Source organism: Erpetoichthys calabaricus, chromosome 7, assembly GCF_900747795.2.
Source record: "Erpetoichthys calabaricus chromosome 7, fErpCal1.3, whole genome shotgun sequence".
Lineage (NCBI taxonomy): Eukaryota > Metazoa > Chordata > Cladistia > Polypteriformes > Polypteridae > Erpetoichthys > Erpetoichthys calabaricus.
In genome coordinates this window covers 32,633,700-32,653,741 of record NC_041400.2, presented here as the reverse complement: position 1 = coordinate 32,653,741, position 20,042 = coordinate 32,633,700, and the positions used below count along the sequence as shown (strand labels likewise).

The following is a 20,042-nucleotide window of genomic DNA, read 5'->3' as shown; positions in this document are numbered from 1 at the left end:
GCTTGAAGCATGTTGCAAACCAACTGAACATAATTTGGTACTCTGTAGTTGCCAAGACAATTCTTAAAACCTCCTTGAATGCCTTCTATGCAGTTTTCTCTTGCCCCACTAACAGATCTGATCTGATTTGTGGACCCACTAAAATGCCATCCTTAATCTCTTAATTTGTGGAAACATCTGCCTCAAATATCGAAATCCATCACCTTCCGTGCTCATCCCTCTTACAAAATATTTTATCAATCCAAATTTTATATGAAGAGAAGACAGAAATATTTTTTTTTTAGGTTGACAAGTGGTTTATGTGCCACACTTCTGTGCCCTGAAGCAGCCATTTCCTTTACTGTAATGAGACTCTTTGTAGCGGCTGACCCATTTAGTACTTGGTACGTTCAAATTGCATTTTTAGTAGCAGTACAACTACGTTTAGAATGCCACTAATGTTCCAGCTGTAGTTGTACTGCATATGGATACTTATAATATAAGAGGAAATCACAAAAATAAGCAGTTGAAATAAAATGGCAAGGTATAGGAAAATGTAAAGGTGATTTTTGTGATTAGCAGGCCAAAATCCATTAAATACACCTAAATGTGTTCAGGATGTAAAATATTTGCTGTCCAGTGTAATCTCACATTGACTAAATGGCTGAACAGCAGCTATTTCACATTCACGGTTTAAGCAATTAATTGCAAGACTCTAACTGATCATGTCACCTCCCACTTGACACACGCTGTGAGTTGAGTTAATTTGCTATCAACAAAGTGCCACGTGTCCAAGCAACTGCGATACTTTAATGAGAAACGCAGCACATTCAGCTTTATGAGCTTGCAAAGGAATTTTAGCATGCTGTAACATGAAATGACCTGTGGTGATTATATCTTTGTGTGTACATCAGTAAAAGGAAAAGAAATCCATCTTAAGATATAATGATCAATTTGTTTTTATAGCACCTTGTTAATCAATATCTTAGAAACATCTACTTTGAGGGTATCATCAATAAAGAAAGGCAAGTAATTGTAAGAGAGAGCAGCCAGTGAATTTTTATAGTACCCTTTAGCCAATGACTTCCCAAATGTTGTGTCATAACAAATATATTCAAATACGAGAGTGCAAACAGGTAAGTGCTCATTGTTGCACAGCCAGCTACTAAACTGATTTGAATTATTGATTTTGTAATTTTATATCCAACTCATTAGCCACCCTTTCTGTGGCTGCAAAAAATTAAAGAGACAGGTGCAAATTGTAAGTTTTAGTAACCATTTCCAGAGTGAGATCCCCTACATATGATTCCCCTGACTGCCTACATTTATGATCTTTTAAGCAGTTGCTATTGATTTAAATACTTTATGTGTTGGCAGCTTTCCTAGAATACACTGCCTGAGCAAACAACGATACCTTTTGTAAACTGACCCCATGCAGTCATGGCAAACTGTTGCATGTGCCGTGACATGCAAATACCTACCCACTCCTTCTCTCCCAGCTTCTCTTAATTTTAATTTTGTTTGTTCTTCCAGGATGGACAGCCAAGGTACTTTAATGATTTTTACATACTAACAGGTAAATATTCTGAAATAATTTAATACATTATGAAATTAGTAGTAGAATTAAGATCTTTAACATCTTATTACAATATTTTACATATTCGGGCACTGTGCAAGCAGCAGCCTTTTTACAGAAGCTCCGTATTTATTTATTTATTTAAATACAAATAAAGTTTTATCTATCTATCTATCTATCTATCTATCTATCTATCTATCTATCTATCTATCTATCTATCTATCTATCTATCTATCTATCTATCTATTATATTGTGCCTTTCATACTATCTATCTGTCTATTATATGGTACCTTTCATATCTATCTATCTATCTATCTATCTATCTATCTATCTATCTATCTATCTATCTATCTATCTATCTATCTATCTATCTATCTATCTATCTATCTATCTATCTATCTATCTATCTGTCTATTATATGGTACCTTTCATATCTATCTATCTATCTATCTATCTATCTATCTATCTATCTATCTATCTATCTATCTATCTATCTATCTATCTATCTATCTATCTATCTATCTATCTAGGTGGCATAGTGTCACAACTGTCAGTGCTGTTGCGTCACAGATGAAAGGCTCTGGGTCTGACTCCAGCCTGCTTTCTGTCTCTGTTGAGTTTGTTTTTTGTCTCCATGTGGATGTACATTTTTCTCCTGGTGCTCTCTCTTCTGTACACATCTCAGAAACGGCATATTAGGTTACCAAACTCTGGAGCTTCATAGTGTGGGTGATTGTTTGCCCAGTGTTAGACTGGCAGCCAATCTTGGTGTGACTCCCACATTTTGCCACATACTACTGGGATATGTTTTGGCTTTTTTAAAACCCTTTAATGGAAGAAGAAAGTTCAGAGAACAGATTAAAAAATAGATGATTGATTTTAATGAAAATAAAATCCATACTTTCGAATATTAAATTATGATCATATAAGACATAATATGATATTCTCAAACCTTCTTAATCCAGTTTAACATGACAGGGGGCCATGACGTATCTGTTGGAGGTGGGTGCAGAACTTTTCTTGTAACTCTTAAAAAAGTGTAGTTTTACAATGACACTTTAATCCTTTTCTTTGGTAAAACTGCCCACTTTGACTAAACAGTTTCTTACTTGGCAACTAAGAATTCTACCTTGTCTGGTAATGTTTTGTGTTTGTTTAAGAATTTCCTGGTTATTTTGAAAACTAGTTTAAGCAGGAAGTGTAAAAAGCTCTTAGGTATTGTAAGTGTAAAGTATTGCTTGACTATATGCACCCAATGAGCACTTTATTAAGACCACTATGTTAATACTAGGCAGGACCTCCTTTAGCTCTCAGAACTGCCTCATGTTGGAAGCATTCCTTTATGATTCTGGTCCATGTTGCAAATTCTACAGAACTGTTAGCTGCACATTCATGTTCCCCATGATGTCTCCAACATCCCACAGGTGTTCTACTGTATTCAGATTTGGTGACTGGAGTACACTGAAAATCAATTGTGATAAGACAGCTCCCATACACAGACAGACATGACACCAGATGTCCAGAACACTCACATTTATTTTCTTCTTCTTTAACAGCACCTCACAATGTCCTTCCAACCAAACTTAGTCCCTTGTTTCCTTCACTCTCCCAGTACTTCTGCCATCTCTACTCCTCTCCACACAAGCTCTGTCGTCTTCCTCCCGACTCCGGCACTCCTGATGGAGTGAGGCAGCACCTTTTATAACACCCCAGATGTGCTCCAGGTGCTTCGTGATGTTCTTCCGATGGCACTTCCTGGTGTGGCGAAAGTGCCGCATGAACACCTGGAAGCACTCCAGGGGCTTCCTGATGATCTTCTGGCAGCACTTCCTGGTGCGGCAGAAGTGCTGCCATCCAGGGCTCCATAATCACCCAGGCGTCCCCTGGCAGTGGCCACGGGCCCCAACAGGGATGAACTTCCAAGCTCTGATCCCGTGGCCCCCATGCAGACCAGGGCGGCTACCCTCTCATGGCCCAGAGGAGCCATTGTCCCTCTCTCGGTCCCTCCAGGCATCCCGGCTGGGCCACACAATGTTTATGAATCTACTGTAGTTTGAGACAACTTTTGCTTTGTGACATGGTGCATTATCATACTAGAAATAGCCATTAGAAGATGAGTAAATTGTGGCCATGATGGGATGCACATGGTTAGCAACAATACTCAAATGGGCCATCAGGTATTCAAGCATTTACTGATTCGTATTAGCAGGCCCAAAGTGTGACAACAAAATATTCTTCACACCATTACACAGCCACCACCAGCCTGGATTGTTGACACAAAGAATGTTGAGTGAATGGATTCATGTTGTCGGCACCAAATTCTACCATCTGTATGCCTAAGCAGCAATTGAGATTCATCAGACCAGCCTACATTTTACTAGTCTTTATCTGTTTTGGTGAGCCTGTTCCCACTGCAAACACAGATTTCTGTTCTTCGTTGACAGGAGTAGAACCCGACGTGTTCTTTTGCTGTTGTAGCCCATTTGCGTCAAGGTTCAGCATGTTGTGTATTCTGAGATGCATTTCTGTTCACCACCATTGTACAGAGTGCTTCTCTGGGTTACTGTAGCCTTTCTGTCTGCTTGAACAAGTCTAGCCATTCTGCTCCGGGCTCTTTCATCAACAAGGCATTTCCATCCACTTGACTTCTACTCACTGGATGTATTTTGTTTCTGCAACATTCTGAGTAAACTCCAGAGACAGCTGTATGTGAAAATCCCATGAGATCAACTATTACAGAAATCATCAAACAAGCCCATCTAGCAACAACAATCAGGCCACGGCTGAAATCATTGAGATCATATTTTTCCCCTCTATGGTGTTTGATGTGAACATCAACTGAAGCTCTTGACCTGTATCTGCATGATTTTATGCATTGTGCCACTGCCACATGATTGGTTGATTAGGTAATTGCATGGATAAGTAGGTGTACAGGTGTTCCTATTAATTTGCGTAGTGAGTGTGTGTTCTTATTGATAGGAGATGACAGCCAATTTAAAGCAAATGTACAATTCAGAACTGCTACCATAACATATGTAAAATCTCATAAGCTGTTTCTAATTTCTACAAGCCTGCTGCATTATTGCCTCCCATTTATTTAGACAACAAAAGAGGGAATTATTTGTGAATGCTATTTATAGACATAAATAGCATTTTTAGTCTGCATTTAATAATAATAATACATTTTATCTATATAACTAAATAATCCCTTTTAAGATCATCAAAGACAAAACCGAACTCCTGCAAATTGGGACTAAAGTGGAACTTAATAAAATGAGCTCCTTCCCAGTCCATCTTGGCGGTGATCCCATCAGACCTGCCTCTACTGCAAAGAATCATGGTGTCATTTTTGATTCCTCCCTTTCTTATTCCGCCCAGATAAATCACATTAAGAAACATTCTTACTTTCACCTTCATAACATATCCCGTGTTTCCTCCTTCATCTCCTTTTCTAACGCTGAGAAACTTGTCCATGCTTTTATCATATCCCGCATCGATTATTGTAATTCCCTACTGGCAGGTGCCCCTTCTAATCTTATATCACAGCTCCAGCTTATTCAAAACTTGGCTGTAAGAGTCCTTACACGGACCAGCAGCAGCGAGCACATCACACCCATCCTGCTTCGCCTTCACTGGCTCCCTGTGTCTTACAGAATTGAATATAAAATTCTACTGATAAACCTACAAAGCCTTAAACGACCTTACGCCAAACTACATCAGTGAACTTCTCCATCACTATGTGCCTGTCCTCCCACTAAGGTCCTCTGATTCTGGCAATCTTGTTGTGCCTCAAACTAATCTACACTCCATGGGTGACAGGGCCTTCAGCTGTATAGCGCCCAGACTCTGGAATGACCTACCGAAATTAATCAGGTCAGCTGACTCCATGAATTCTTTTAAAAAACAATCTCAAAACTCATCTGTTCAGGAAGGCTTTTAGCTCTACTTGACTTTATTGCCCTTCTTTCAGTTTACCTTTATGTCAAGATGCTCATGTAACCTGTGTGTGTGTGCTAGATCATCAATTATGTTGTCTGTTACGCTTTTTTCTCTGAATTTACTATCTTACTCTTCTTTATTTATTTATCTGGTTTAGTACAATGCTATATACTGTATACCCTGCCGTTCTTTCTTAAACTCTGTGAAGTGCCTTGAGCATGGGAAAGGTGCTATATAAATAAAATGTATTATTATTATTATTATCATCGCCAAGCTCAGGAAACTGTGTCTGAGAACTTCATTGTACAACTGGGTCTTTAACCTCCTTATAAGCAGACCCCAGGTGTTTGAGTGAATGGCTTCACCTCATCACCCCTCAGTGTCAGCACAGGGGCTCCACATGGCTGTGTTCTGAGTCCTCTGCTTGTACTCCCTTTGTTAGATGTTAGGCGTAATATATCTAACAACAATGAGGAGGCTTACTTGGATGAAGTGCAGCATCTGCCACACTGATGTCAGAACAACAGTCTACTCCTGAATGTCAGCGAGACAGAGGAGCTGATTGTGGACTACTGCAGAGGCACTACAACCTCTTCAGTATTAACAACACTCAAGTAGAGAGTGTGGACAGTTTTAGATGCCCCGTACCAACATCACAGAGGACCTAACCTAGTCCATACAGACTAACACTCAAAGGCACAATAACATCTTTACCACCTCAGATGCCTCTGGAATGTCAGGCTTACCTCCCAGTTAGTAAATAACTTCTGCACATTCACCATTGAAAGTATTCTAACAGAAAGTATTACTACCTGTTTCGGGAACAGTAAGGCTCTTCAGAGAGTAATGCAATCAGCTGAACGCCTCACATGGGTGTACGCTGCCTAACTTCAAGGACATTACACCCAACAATGTTGGATCAGGGGAATAAAAATCATCAATGATACCATCCATCCCAACAATAGCCTCTTTTCTGTAATGCGTTCTTGTAAACGCCGTCCCTGGTTCAGTTCAGAAGGACTAAGGAGGGTTTTTTTTCTCAAAGTCCATCCACATCCTGAATAGAGAAAAGTGTCTACTGTAGAACACTTTGATGGCCAATTGCTAATTCTCTTACAATAAGTTACTTATGTTATGAAGTTATTTATTATTTATGACATATTTACATTTTTATTAATGATTTTTGATATTTATAAATCATGTATTATTGCTATCATCGTTTTATTTCCTTCTTAAAGGCACAGTCTTTGCAGCTGAGCAACTATGCATTTCACTGTACATTGTATTGTATGTGTAATTTGTATGTGAGAAATCACATTTGATCTGATTTGACACTGTCCAAGAGCAGCAAGTGCAAGACAGAAACTAACCCTAGATGGGATGCTATTCCATTGCAAACCCACTTTGCACACACTGACACACTCACAAGGGAGCAAATTTAGAATCAACAATTAATGTAATTTGCGACGCTGAGAGGTATGGGAGGAAAACCAGTGTACGCAGAAGACATTCCACAAACACCTTGTGGAGAACAAGACATGCATGCAAGGGATTCAGACCAGGAGAGTAGGACCAGAAGACTGTGCCACTGTGCTGCCAGTGCCATCATCTTCTTCTTTCGGCTGCTCCTGTTAGGGATCACCACAGCAAATCATCTTTTTCCATATTCTCCTGTCCTCTACATCTTGTTCTATTACACCCATCACCTGCATGTCCACATCAATATCAACCTTCTCTTCGGCCTTCCTCGTTTTCTCTTTCCTGGCAGCTCTATGCTTAGCGTCACTTGCCAATATACCTAGCATCTCTCCTCTGCACATGTCCAAACCAACATAATCTTCATTGTGTTTTGTAATTTACTCATGAACAGTTACTAGCATATTTAAAAATGAATGTATGTCACTACTGTCAGTTGGTTAAGGTTTTTGACAAATATGTTTATTATTCTTTCCATGTATATTCATCCATCCATCCATCCATTATCCAACCCGCTGAATCCGAACACAGGGTCACGGGGGTCTGCTGGAGCCAATCCCAGCCAACATAGGGCACAAGGCAGGGAACCAATCCTGGGCAGGGTGCCAACCCACCGCAGGACACACACAGACACACCCACACACCAAGCACACACTAGGGCCAATTTAGAATCACCAATCCACCTAACCTGCATGTCTTTGGACTGTGGGAGGAAACCAGAGCGCCCGGAGGAAACCCACGCAGACACGGGGAGAACATGCAAACTCCACACAGGGAGGACCCGGGAAGCGAACCCAGGTCCCCAGGTGTCCCAACTGCGAGGCAGCAGCGCTACCCACTGCGCCACCGTGCCGCCCATGTATATTCATGTCATTCTTATTTTTTAGTTACTCCCTCTGAGCTACACTGGGAATCAATGCCTCAGAATGGACAAATTCCATCTCCAAGGGAAGGGCACTCCCTTTGGTAAGATATTTCATGACATGTTTGTATTATTTTATTGCTTGTTACTGATTGCAAAAACATTTATGGCTAAAATAAGTAACAGCAACACAGAGATTAGCGGTGCTGCCTCATGAGACAGTTGCAGGCAACTCTGTCAATGGGCTGGCTCACTTTTGATCTGTGAATAGTTTTACACCAAGTAATTAACTAGTTTGCTTCTGTTGTATAAACTTAACCATCATAGCATGATACTGCCTTTCTAATTCTTAGTATTGGTTTTTACTGAACTTAACTGAGTTTAAGTCAGTCTCTGTCTCTATAACATTTGCACAATTTCCTTAGTATCTGTGAGTGTTACTCCAGACACTTCACTTTTCATTCTACATTCACCAGACATGAATGTTACATTAATTGTTAATTCTAAAGTGGCCTGGGGTGTGTGAGTGTGTGTGCATATGTGTGTGTTTGTGTGGAATTGTGCCCTTTCATGAGCTTGAACCCCATCTTTGGTTTGTTCCCTCCTTGTGCCTGATACTGGCAATGTATCCCTAAACCAAATGAAATGAGTTGTATAATAAACCAAGAGATATTTATTTAGATCAAATTTGCGTAGACACCAAGAGGGAGACATTTGAGGAAAACCTCCTTGTTTTCCTATCTTACTATTAGTTGCTGTTTCTTCCCAGTAACTACAGACCTATGACTCCAACTTACTGTTGTGTTCCCATTATCTGTTATCTCTGATATTTGTTCTTCTTGCTTACTGTCATTATATCATGAGATTGACTCATGGTCTTGTTTCTGTAACTTTTATAACATGTGCATGACAAACGTTCACACTATTGCCGTTTTCAGGACTTTTTATCTTGTTTTCATTTTTGGTTACCTTGTACTCATGATGTATTATGGCCTCCCAATGACGTACAGCACAATTTCACTGTCTTTTACTTTCTTTTGCGAAGGTACTGATTTAACAATATTTTACCGAACAGATAAATGCGTTTGCATGTTGTCAGCATACGACTGGATGACTTGACATGTGGATCATGTGACAAGACTAAAATACTTTTTCCATGAACATTTTTGATATTGTTTGCTGTTGTTCTGCGTTGATCCCTGTACACTTTGATTCAAACATAAACATTGTTACCTTCATTCTGCATGAAAACATGAGATTAAAGATTTTTCTCTGCTGTCAATACAAACCACATATGGTAGGTAACTGTGACCAGTAGGGGGTGTTGCAGAACCCAAAATAAAACCACACTACACAATTCCCGGGTTAAAATAAAACAGGTTTATTAACCAAAGTACCTTACAACAAGGTTCTTAGATATTGGATCTCGACAAATACTCTCTTTTCCTCTCTCTTATTCTTCCACTCCTCCCAGACGAATGCTGTCCAGCTCCTCGCCCGACTCTGACTTGCCTGGATGAGGTTGAGTGACTTCATTTATCTTAGACTCGGTAGTACTTCCGATGTCAGTGCATAGCCTGATGGAAGCACTTTAGGGTCGAGTGGAAGTCCCCGATAGTAGGAATTACAAACTTTCACAGCACATCTGGTGGCACTCCTGGAACCCAACAAGGCTGCCCCAATTCCCAGTATGCGCAGTGGGTGTCCATACAGGTAGTGTCACCCAGGGATGCTGCCACCTAACATTTTTGGTGGAGGGGGGCATGTAGCCCTAACCCCTGGTTCTCCCCTGGTTCTTCTATTACTCTGTCATTCCTCTTGAGCTTCCAATAGGCTGGCCTCCTGTCCAGGTGAGAAACCTTGCCCCATTCTGCCTGGGACACCCATCCAGGTTGTTAATCCATTACATAAAATTTTAAATATATATAATTTACGTAAGCTTCTTTTAGTGGTTCAAGACATTTACTGTTTTTACTTCTGCATTGACTGGTCAATATCATAGAAAATTCTCTAGCTGCTACTCATTCCACTTTTGTGTTTTTTCGTCTATTTACTGCACATCAAATGGGCCATGTAGAAACCCTGTCTTCATATGGCAAAAACAATCTCCTGGGAATTTTAACCTTTTTTAATATTCTCAGTTCAGAAAGAATAACAAGAGATTGATCCTCTTAAGGCCGAGGTCAATAGTGGGACAACCATATTTACAAGGAGATTACAACTGAGCAGCCAAATGTCAAGATCTAAATCCTAGATTTGCAAGGCTGTAGAGAAGATAAATTCTTAGAAACAATACGGACACACTGCTGAGACTTTGAATTATTATTTTATTTAGCATCTCGCTAATTAAGCATTGCATCCTGTGTGCCAAAGAATTTGGGTGGTCATTCGTTGTAAGACAGAGTCAGATTTGCTTTCTTTTCACTTCTGAACAGAATTCTCTTGAATGTTCATTTTTCTGCCAGTGAGGTGAAATTTGACATGCTGTTAAAGTGGGGATCGTTGGACTGAGAGATGTGCAGCAAACATCAGTTTCAAAAAGTAAGAAAAACTATTCCCAAAAGGCTAAACCGTGAATATTCTCAAAAGGAGAATTACCATTAGTTCAGTCAGTCATGTCATTTTCCAACCCACTATATCCTAAAACAGGGTCACGGGGGTCTGCTGGAGCCAATCCCAGCCAGCACAGGACGCAGGGCAGGAATAAAACCCCGGGCAGGGCGCCAGCCCACTGAAGGGCACACACACCAAGCAAACACTAGGGGCAATTTAGGATCACCAATGCAACTAACCTGCATCTCTTTGGACTGTGGGAGGAAACCCATGCAGACACAGGGAGAACATGCAAACTCCACACAGGGAGGACCTGGGAAGTGAACCCAGGTCTCCTTACTATTAACTTAGTACTGGTTATACGAGTAAGAACTTCACACTTTTTATGTGACCATGCTTCTACTACCACTTGTACTTCTACTATTTATTCCTTTATAATATACAAGAAACAAAAAGTGCCATAGTGTTTAGGTTTGATTTGAACAAGAGGGCCAAAGGCGGTTCTAGGGCAGAAGTGGGTACATAAAGACAGAGGATATGGGGCAGTGGCTTGCATGGACTGGATGTTGGGCAGGGTCGTGGAGTCCAGCGGCTATGGGGCATCTGTTGGTGAATAGAGATTCACTGATCTTGATTTTGCTGACGATGCTGTGATCTTTGCAGAGTCAATGGAGACTCTGATTGGGGCTCTTGAAAGACTGAGTGAGGAGTCTGAGTGTCTGGGCTTGCGAGTGTCTTGGAGAAAAACCAAGATCCAGGCCTTTAATGACCTCTTGGGCACAGCATTCAGAAGTGTGTCTGTCTGCAGAGAGAGTGTCGACCATGTTGAGAGGTTTATTTACTATGGCAGTGACATTCATGTCTTTTGAGTCTTCCTATGAAGTCACTAGAAAGACTGGGAGAGCATGGCAGGTTAGGAGGTCACTGGAAAGGGGTGTGTGGTGCTCCCGCCATCTCTGTAAAAGGAGAAAGGTCCAAGTCTGGTTCTGGTGCTTCCTGTTTTTATATATGGCTGTGAGGCATGGACATGGCTCTAGTGGGTGTTTGGTGTGTGGGTGTGTGTGTGGTAACCCTGCAATGTATTGATGCCCTGTTTAGGATTTGTTTGTGGATTGCACCCTTTGCTAGCTTAGATCTGCTTGCTCTGACCTGCAATCCTGGTCGGGATTAATGGGTTAGAACATAACATGACATGTTTTTGTGTTGATCTGCAGTCTGATTCGTGGGAAGCTGTTCCTGTTCGGTGGTTGTTCCAACACACAAGCTGAAGAATGCATTCCTGGAGTTTACTGCTTTGACATTAGTAAGTTGTGCTATTTATTAAATGAAGAGATAGTCAATTAATGTGAATGATTACTGCTTAAAATTCATTTGAAAAAGATGGTCCTGGAAAAATAGAATAAAGCTGTTGGAATATATCCTACCATTTGTTGAACTGAGCAGATGTAGTATTTTAGTTTTAAAGTTACAGATTTTATTAAATAGATCTATCTATCTATCTATCTATCTATCTATCTATCTATCTATCTATCTATCTATCTATCTATCTATCTATCTATCTATCTATCTATCTATCTATCTATCTATCTATCTATCTATCTATCTATCTATCTATCTATCTATCTATTATTTGTCCATCCATCCATCCATTATCCAACCTGCTATATCCTAACTACAGGGTCACGGGGGTCTGCTGGAGCCAATCCCAGGCCAACACTGGGCGCAAGGCAGAAAACAAACTCCGGGCAGGGCGCCAGCCCACCGCAGGGCGCGCACACACACACACACACACACACACACATACACCAAGCACACACTAGGGACAATTTAGGATCGCCAATGCACCTAACCTGCATGTCCTTGGACTGTGGGAAGAAACCGGAGCACCCGGAGGAAACGTCGCAGACACGGGGAGAACATGCAAACTCCATGCAGAGAGGACCCTTTATTATTTGTTCTATTTACTATTTATTTATTTAAGTATGACCTTTATACCATCACTATTATCATTGAATCATTTGTTTAATTTTTGCACCTTTTTCCTCGTCTTTTTTACAGACCTACCACTGAAAAGGGGGAATTACTTTGCCATAAAATTCTATTCCAACATTAGGTTTTTTGATTTTGTTTTTACTTTTGCTTGTATTTGTGCCATTTGTGTTGTCATCATGATTTCATCTTCTCATCGTTAAAGCAACTCCAATGTCATCAGGGGCCTGCCCTCAGAGTTTGCAACCTTTGGCTAACAACGCCAATTTAAAAAGTCATCCCTATCCAAGTCTGCAGAGTTAAAAACCTATTTTTTGTTTTTTAATTTAATTTTTATTGTGAAGTCGTTTTTAGTTTTTAACTTATGTGTAAACTTTCTGACCTCAATTTAGTCTCTTGTTTTGGTAAAAATGTGGACGATTTTCTGGTTTTGACCTTTTTGATTTGTTATACCTTTTCTGCCACTTACTCCAAATATCTCTTTTGCTAGTACACCATCATAACAGTCACTAGTATGACATCACAAGCAAGGCATGATCCAGGGAATGCTGGGAAAGATGGAGATGTCCGACCCAGATCACTCGAAATGACAGTAGTACCGATAAAAAACAAAGCTGGTGTCATGGTGAAGTGATAAATATTTTCAGTTTTGTCAAGAAGCTTCTTTGAGTCTGAAAAGTCCCAATTAGATCATTAGAACATTGAAATCCATGCAGTAATTCAAATAAAAATCATTATTAAACCCTGCTGATCATAGCACCAGGAAGTACATAATGTGTACCGTTATACCAACGCGATAATAATGTTGTGTGTCGCACATTCTTAGCTGTTTTGCTTAGCAACCTCCCAACAACCAAGAAAACACAAGGCACAAGAAAGTGGTGCACACAATGAAAATTAAATAGCACTGCGGGAGAATGTGATTTATTTTTAACATAGGTGAACATAGTTAAAAGTGTATTTAATATGATCATAAATGTAACCACTGGATTCCTTGACCTCAAACCCCACCTCACACCAAAACAAAGTTTCAATTATTTTTTGAGGTGAAGTAAAACCTATAAAAAATTTCAAACAAAAGTAAGATCATACTAATATGATGCATGTGCATAAAGCATTTTAAGACATGTTTCTAGTGTTCAAAGATAATTTCCCCCTCTTTAATCCCAAATTCCACAGTCATTTAGCTGAACTGGATCAAAGTCAAGTTGCATGGTGGAGCTGTGAACAGCATTGTCACCCTAGACACTGGTTGATTTGTCCTTGGGATCCCCTACCTTAATCATTTTGACCCTCTGAAAGCCTAAAATTCAAAAGTGTGAGGACTCAAGAAATTAAATTTTAATGTTGCCTTAGATCACTCAATGCCCAATACCAGGTTTGTTAGAAAGTTTTGTAGAAGCCGTCATTTTAACTCTTCAAAGGCTGGGAGGGAAGGCAGTTTCACCAGCAAGATGGGTAAAAAGGAAGAAGAGCACAGCCTTTGTCAAACCTCGGAAGGATTTGAGAAAGGGGGGCAGAGACATTTAAAAAAAAAAGGAGGCTCTTGCAGGTGTTCATTTTTGCCTTGGATTTCGATTATCCTCATACAGACAGTTAGTGTTCACATTGCAGGAAAAAAAAACTGCTCTACCCTCATAATGGTAATTTCTGCCTTCTGTGCTGCTAATTGACTTAAACTACAGCACTGGTCAATAGCAAGGTGGGCAACTGGTTCATGGCACATAATTACCTTGGGGCAGCACAGTGGTTTAGTACTAGCACAGCTGCCTTGCAGTAAGGAGATCAGGGTTTGCATCCCGTGGATTCTGCATGTTTTCCTCATGTCTTTATGGATTTCCTCAGGTGCTCTGGTTTCCTCCAGCAGTTCAAAAATGTGCAGATTAGGTGGATTGGCAGCACTAAGTTGGCCCTAGTGTGTGTTTGGTGTGTGGCCATGGGTGTGTGTTCACCCTGCGATAGACTGGCATCCTGTCCTGGGTTGGTTCCTACCTTGCACTCCTTGCTAGCTAGGATGGGCTCCAAAATGACCCTGGTCTGGATTAAGTGGGTTAGGAAAATAACATGACATGACAGTAACCATAATCATTATGATGGAATACTGCAGCTTTTTCACATTGCACACACAATGTCTTAAGTGTGTATGTCACATAAAAAGTAATGCATGATGGGCTGCTCTGATTACGACAGGGTATTTCACCCACTGCTCAGGTGTATGCATCCAGGGTAAACTTTAGCATTATAATATAACTGGCCCCAATAAAAATTGCCCCTGAACTAGATTGTCTCGATTCATTAATAATGGAGGATTGGACAGAAAATGAATTCATTTAAAAAAAATTTACAATTACAGTTAACTGCTGCGACTTTTCTCAAGGTCCTCCAGTTTTTCTTTGCATATTCCAAAGATGTGGATATTAGGTTATTAGAGATTCTAAATGGGTCCCGTGTGATTGTGCTTCTGCTAAATCCTTGCGTTGTGACCAATGCTACCTGAACAGACTCCAGCCCAATGCAACCGTGAACTGGATTAAGGCTTCAGCATAGAATGTTATATAATGTTGACAGAAGGGTAACATCATTTTATTGCATTTTGAATGGCTGGGATTTTGCGGTGAATTGAAAATAGCCCATCAATGGCAATGATTGAAGTGTTTAAAATTGTGAAGTAGTACAGCAGATCCCAATTATTACTGTAGAATAAATTCTGCAAGGAGAACATGGGGATAAGGGCATGACTTTTTTCTTCATGCAAAGAACCATAGACATGTGGAATAAATTACCAATTTGTATGGTGGAGAGTAGAACTTTGGGGACCATCACACCTAAACTTGATGTTATTTTGGACTACCTAGATTAATAGGATGGGCGAGCTTGTTGGGCTGAATGGCCTGTTCTTGTCACAATTCTTCTAATGTTCTAATCAGTGATACCTCATAAAACTGCACCCAGAGCGTGCATTTCAAAATGTCGGTCTTATGATATGACATCTCTTGAAGTTTGCAATAACTTAGCACTGCTCATTTCATGTCTTACTTTTAGACAATAGCCATTTATGTTTAGCTGCTAAGAATATGATAAAACAATCCATGCCAAACCTTTAAGAATGATGACAATGACACACTTTTTCATGAAGAGCATGGTCCTTTGACATGAACCCATGAAGGTCCTCATTTGTTAAATAGGGTTGTTACAGAAACCTTGTTCCAAATGCACATAATGAGAAAATAATATTTCCAATTGATGAATATGGCACCATGATGTCAAATTACATTGTATTGGGCCAAATAACTGATTGTACTTTTTCATTTTCCAGGTACATTAATGTGGGAGAAGTTAAAGACAAGTGGAATGGCCCCAAAAACCCTGAAGCACAGTTCAGCTGCAGTTGGGGAAAATATCTACGTTTTTGGAGGAGTTGCCAATGGCATTGTGCGCGATAATCTCCTTGTATTTAACACAGGCCAGTGACTTTAGATTTGCTATAAATCAGCTGAATGTCAAGGATACAGTGTGTCATGAGGGGAATTCCTTTTGTCTTTCTTAACCTGCTCATTTAAGTGTGAAGGCTGCTGGGAATGCTGTGGCTCTTGCTGCTGGCTCACTGCATGCGTAATTAGTGGATGAATTTGGAATTTTGCGTAGGGTGTGCATTTGTGTGCTTCCCTGTCAAAGACAGTACCTTGTACGGGTCTGATTCCTGCCCTGTATTTATTTAACATGATGGGACAGACTTAAAGTTATGGCCACATTAATAAGAAACCAGCAAGTACAGAAAAATGGAAGGATGTCAAGGTCACTACTCTATAGTTCAACATCAGCCTTTTTCTTTTTATTCTTAATTTCATGATAATCACAATTCAAAATGAGCTGATGTGTTTTGAACTTGTGGTTACACTGTGACGTTTAAGTTGTTGTACAAATACTGATCATGCTTTTTATTGCTACACTGTGTCTTGAAGTATTTGTTGATAATAAATAAAGGTACATAACAGTTAAATTAAGGCTGAAAGTGTTTTTATTTATTTTTAGTGGCAATGATGTGGACACCAGTCCAAGTAACTGGCTGTGGGCCATCTGCAAGGTAAGCATAGCAGAGATGCCAACTGTTGATCTCTTATTTCATTTACAAGATCTTTTACAAGGACACTTTAGTGGGTTATGTCTAACTGGCATGTTGCCACTGTGTTCCCCCAGGGACAAATTTTCAAGCATTCTTCCAAAGCCGCAGCATATAATTCAATATAAAAGTGCTGAAGGCTGTGAGTATCACCATGTAAAGTAAATATGTGTTTTTTGAAAGGAAATAACCAACGTTATCGCATGTACATCCCTCTGTCTGCCTCTCTGTATTTGCTTTTTGTATCTCTGGAACCATCCACATAGGAATCTTCTTCTTCTTCTTCTTTCGGCTGCTCCCATTAGGGGTCACCACAGCGGATCATCTTCTTCCATATATTTCTGTCCTCTGCATCTTGTTCTGTTACACCCATCACCTGCATGTCCTCTCTCACCACATCCATAAAATCAAAAATGAGATCTTCTTCAGATCTTTTCGGTTTCTCGTAGACAACAATGAGATCAGAAAGAAATACAATGGAGACATGTTCTTTTGTCTCTTGCTTCTCAGGTTTTTCTCCTGAGACAAAACTCAATAAAAGTCTCCCAGGTGTGTTCTCTCGAGTTTTAGCAGAGATTTCAGCAGAGTCACACAATGGGCTCAAACCAACCAAGTAGTGGCTTGACATTTTTTTTTACAATTTGAAAATTATTTGCATTGTGTACTCAGTAATATGTGGTGAAATGCATGGACAGTTGTTTGTGGTAACGAAACACTTTACTTTACAAAACTGTAGTCTTTGTGTCTGAATGATAGTATTAGTTGCTCTGATTTATAGTGGTTATAACTTTGGGCTTCATACCCTTAGGTCATGGGTTCAGATCCCACTACTGACACCACTGTGTGGCCATGAACATGTCACTTCACCTGCCTGTGCTCCAATTGGCAAAACAAAAGAAATGTAACCAGTCATATCTCAGATGTTGTAAAACACATTAGATAAAGGCATCAGTCTAATAATTAGTAAAAATATAGAAAGAGATCCTACAGAATATGCCACACTTTTCAAACCAAATTCTCAATTTTGACTTCTTTTACCTAAGTTGTATCTCTTGTCTCCTAACGAATTTTAGGAGAAACATCTGTGGCAAAGGTTATTCTTAAATGAAACATAACTGAAAATCTCTTATAAGTCATCAATGACTGAGCAGTAAAAGCAGTAAAAGTTCCTATGGATTGGGCCTGTTGTTTTTTGAAACAAGCTGTATTTGCTTACGTTGCAGTCACAGATCTGATTATTACTCTGTGCCTCAATTTACACAAAATAATCCTTAATGGACTTAAATTTAAAAGAATGAAAGTGTTATAATGTGACACAGATGATACAATAATTAGTACTGGTTTAACTGGTGTTTGAAACACAACCCAGGCAATGCCAACTGACATGGTGGGCTGATTGTTGCATTGGGAAGCGTGGGTTAATTAGATAGTGACAGGTTACACTGTTGTTGGGATCAATTCTGGGCTATGAGTGGCTTTACACCAAATCATATTTAACTAGCAGGCCTTAAAATATACAGTATACAGTAAAACATTCTTCAGTGTATACAGGCTCAGAGTGCTTTAAAGGCACTAACTGTAACTTTCACTTTATGCATAAACACAAATTATGTTAAAACACAGTGAAACATAATGGATGTCAATGATTACTATAATCAAATCATGATAATATGAAGTCATTAACGGTACTTTTCATATATAGCTGGCTGACGAAGGAAAACAAAACCTCTATCAAACAGCATTCTTTGGGGGCAGGCAGCCATTTATACAGATGGGACGTTAACAATCATAGCAGCACAGGTTTCCATTTTAATGTGCATTTTCTACACCACAGGCTTTATGATTTAATTAGCAGACAGAAACTTGAAACCAATGAAACAGAAGCAGAAGCTCAAAGCCTGTGACAGAAGAGGTAGTGTCAAGCAAAGATGAAGCACACATCGTTGCCATTCCTCTCACTCTATTGCAATGTACACCAACCATTCTTTGGTCTCATCCCTATATATATATAAAATCCAACGTCCGTCTGTCTTCCTGCCTGTCTGTATGTTTGTTTTTTTTTCACGAGAGGACTACTTAACGGATTTAGATCAGGTATTTTTCTATAATTTCTATAACATTCTGGTTGATTTTGCGATTTCTCTCATTGCACTATGTATCATAGTTCGCTTGCAGGAGCGATATACTCGTGGTAATCTGAGAGACAGGCTATAGGCCGAGGGGAGGGGGAGGCAGGATCTCAGGAGTAGGGAGCCAGGTGGAGCCCTCCTCATTCACGCGCCAGCCTCCATATCTCTCACCACGTGTTGGAGCATACCTTGCCTCCGCTTAGCTAGCGATACCAGACATTATCATCTAGAGATTGTTAAAGTGTAATGTTTGACATTTTTGAGAGAGAGAGAGATCACAGCTACGTGTGTTTTAGGGGGTACCCGCTCATTGGTAGAGCTATCATGGCCACTTGCTCTTCTCCCTTCTCGGAAGATGCTCTCCTATCAAAGCTGAGCACAATCAGATATACAGTGCTAACGTTTGACATTGGAGTGTCAATACCTTCTGCTTGGCCAGAAATACCTTACCAAATCTTTACATTTTTGGCAAAGAGATCACAACTACATTCTCACCCATGATAGCAAAACTAAAAATATTGTATATCAAGAGATTATCAATATAAATTCTCAGTACAAATAATGACATTTTTATTTATTTATTTTTTAAAGTTTGTCCTGTTTCACTACTACGCTGGTGGAGCCATGAGGGACAGCTAGTGTTTTAATAAAGTAGTGTACACTTTTGAGGGAGCACCCCTCTAAATCTCTGTGGTGGCCACAATATTGTATAGTAGGGATATGAGGAAAAACTGTTTAAACATTTAGCCGATCTGAGGTTGGAAACCATCTAGGGAATTTTTGAAAACAGAACTTTACAGAACTTAAACTCCGTCTCCTTCCACTGCCTGCCCCCAATCACAATGTCCTTTACAGTGAAAACAAGATTTCAAAATAGCCTCCGCAAAACTGCTGGTTTATTCTATAAAATCAAATTTGCACACCTCGATCAAATCAAGTGTTATAAAAAGGTGTCCGCTGACTGTCGAGGTTAAACTGGTTTTGGGTTTCGTCGCTGGTCCATTTAATTTTGCACACTTAAGTGGTGTGCATAATCAGGACTTATGAATACAGTAAGTTTTCCTAACAGTTGTATTTTTATAGAACAGGGATGGATGGAACAGTGTGGTTATGGTCAAGCTGCAAGCAGAGAGAAAATGTACTTCAGTGAAACTGTAATATAGCATGGGCACACTAAGAAAAGAAGTTTCCAAGCTTTCTCAGATTCAGGAAATACTATGGCTTTTACAATCAGATTTTTTATCATATATAACAGTTGTCAATGTCAGCATGTTCTTAACCACTGATGACTTTTCTGCTTATAGGCACACAGAACGATATGTCATGTTATTGTTATGTGGGGAGATACAGCCATCCCTGCTAACACAGGGTGCAAGGCAGGAACAAACCCTGGACAGGGTGCCAGTCCACTGCAGGGC

At 39.9% G+C, this 20,042-nt stretch overlaps 1 protein-coding gene across 1 annotated transcript in view; it reads left to right on the top strand.

Moving 5' to 3' along the window:
- Positions 1–20,042, top strand: part of zmp:0000001301 (rab9 effector protein with kelch motifs) — a 75,164-nt gene that overhangs the window by 4,740 nt on the left and 50,382 nt on the right. The window contains exons 3-7 of the mRNA XM_028804843.2: positions 1,513–1,555; positions 7,859–7,937; positions 11,601–11,689; positions 15,692–15,838; positions 16,408–16,459. Of these exons, the coding sequence (XP_028660676.1) occupies positions 1,513–1,555; positions 7,859–7,937; positions 11,601–11,689; positions 15,692–15,838; positions 16,408–16,459 (410 nt within the window). The remainder of the gene's footprint in view (positions 1–1,512; positions 1,556–7,858; positions 7,938–11,600; positions 11,690–15,691; positions 15,839–16,407; positions 16,460–20,042) is intronic.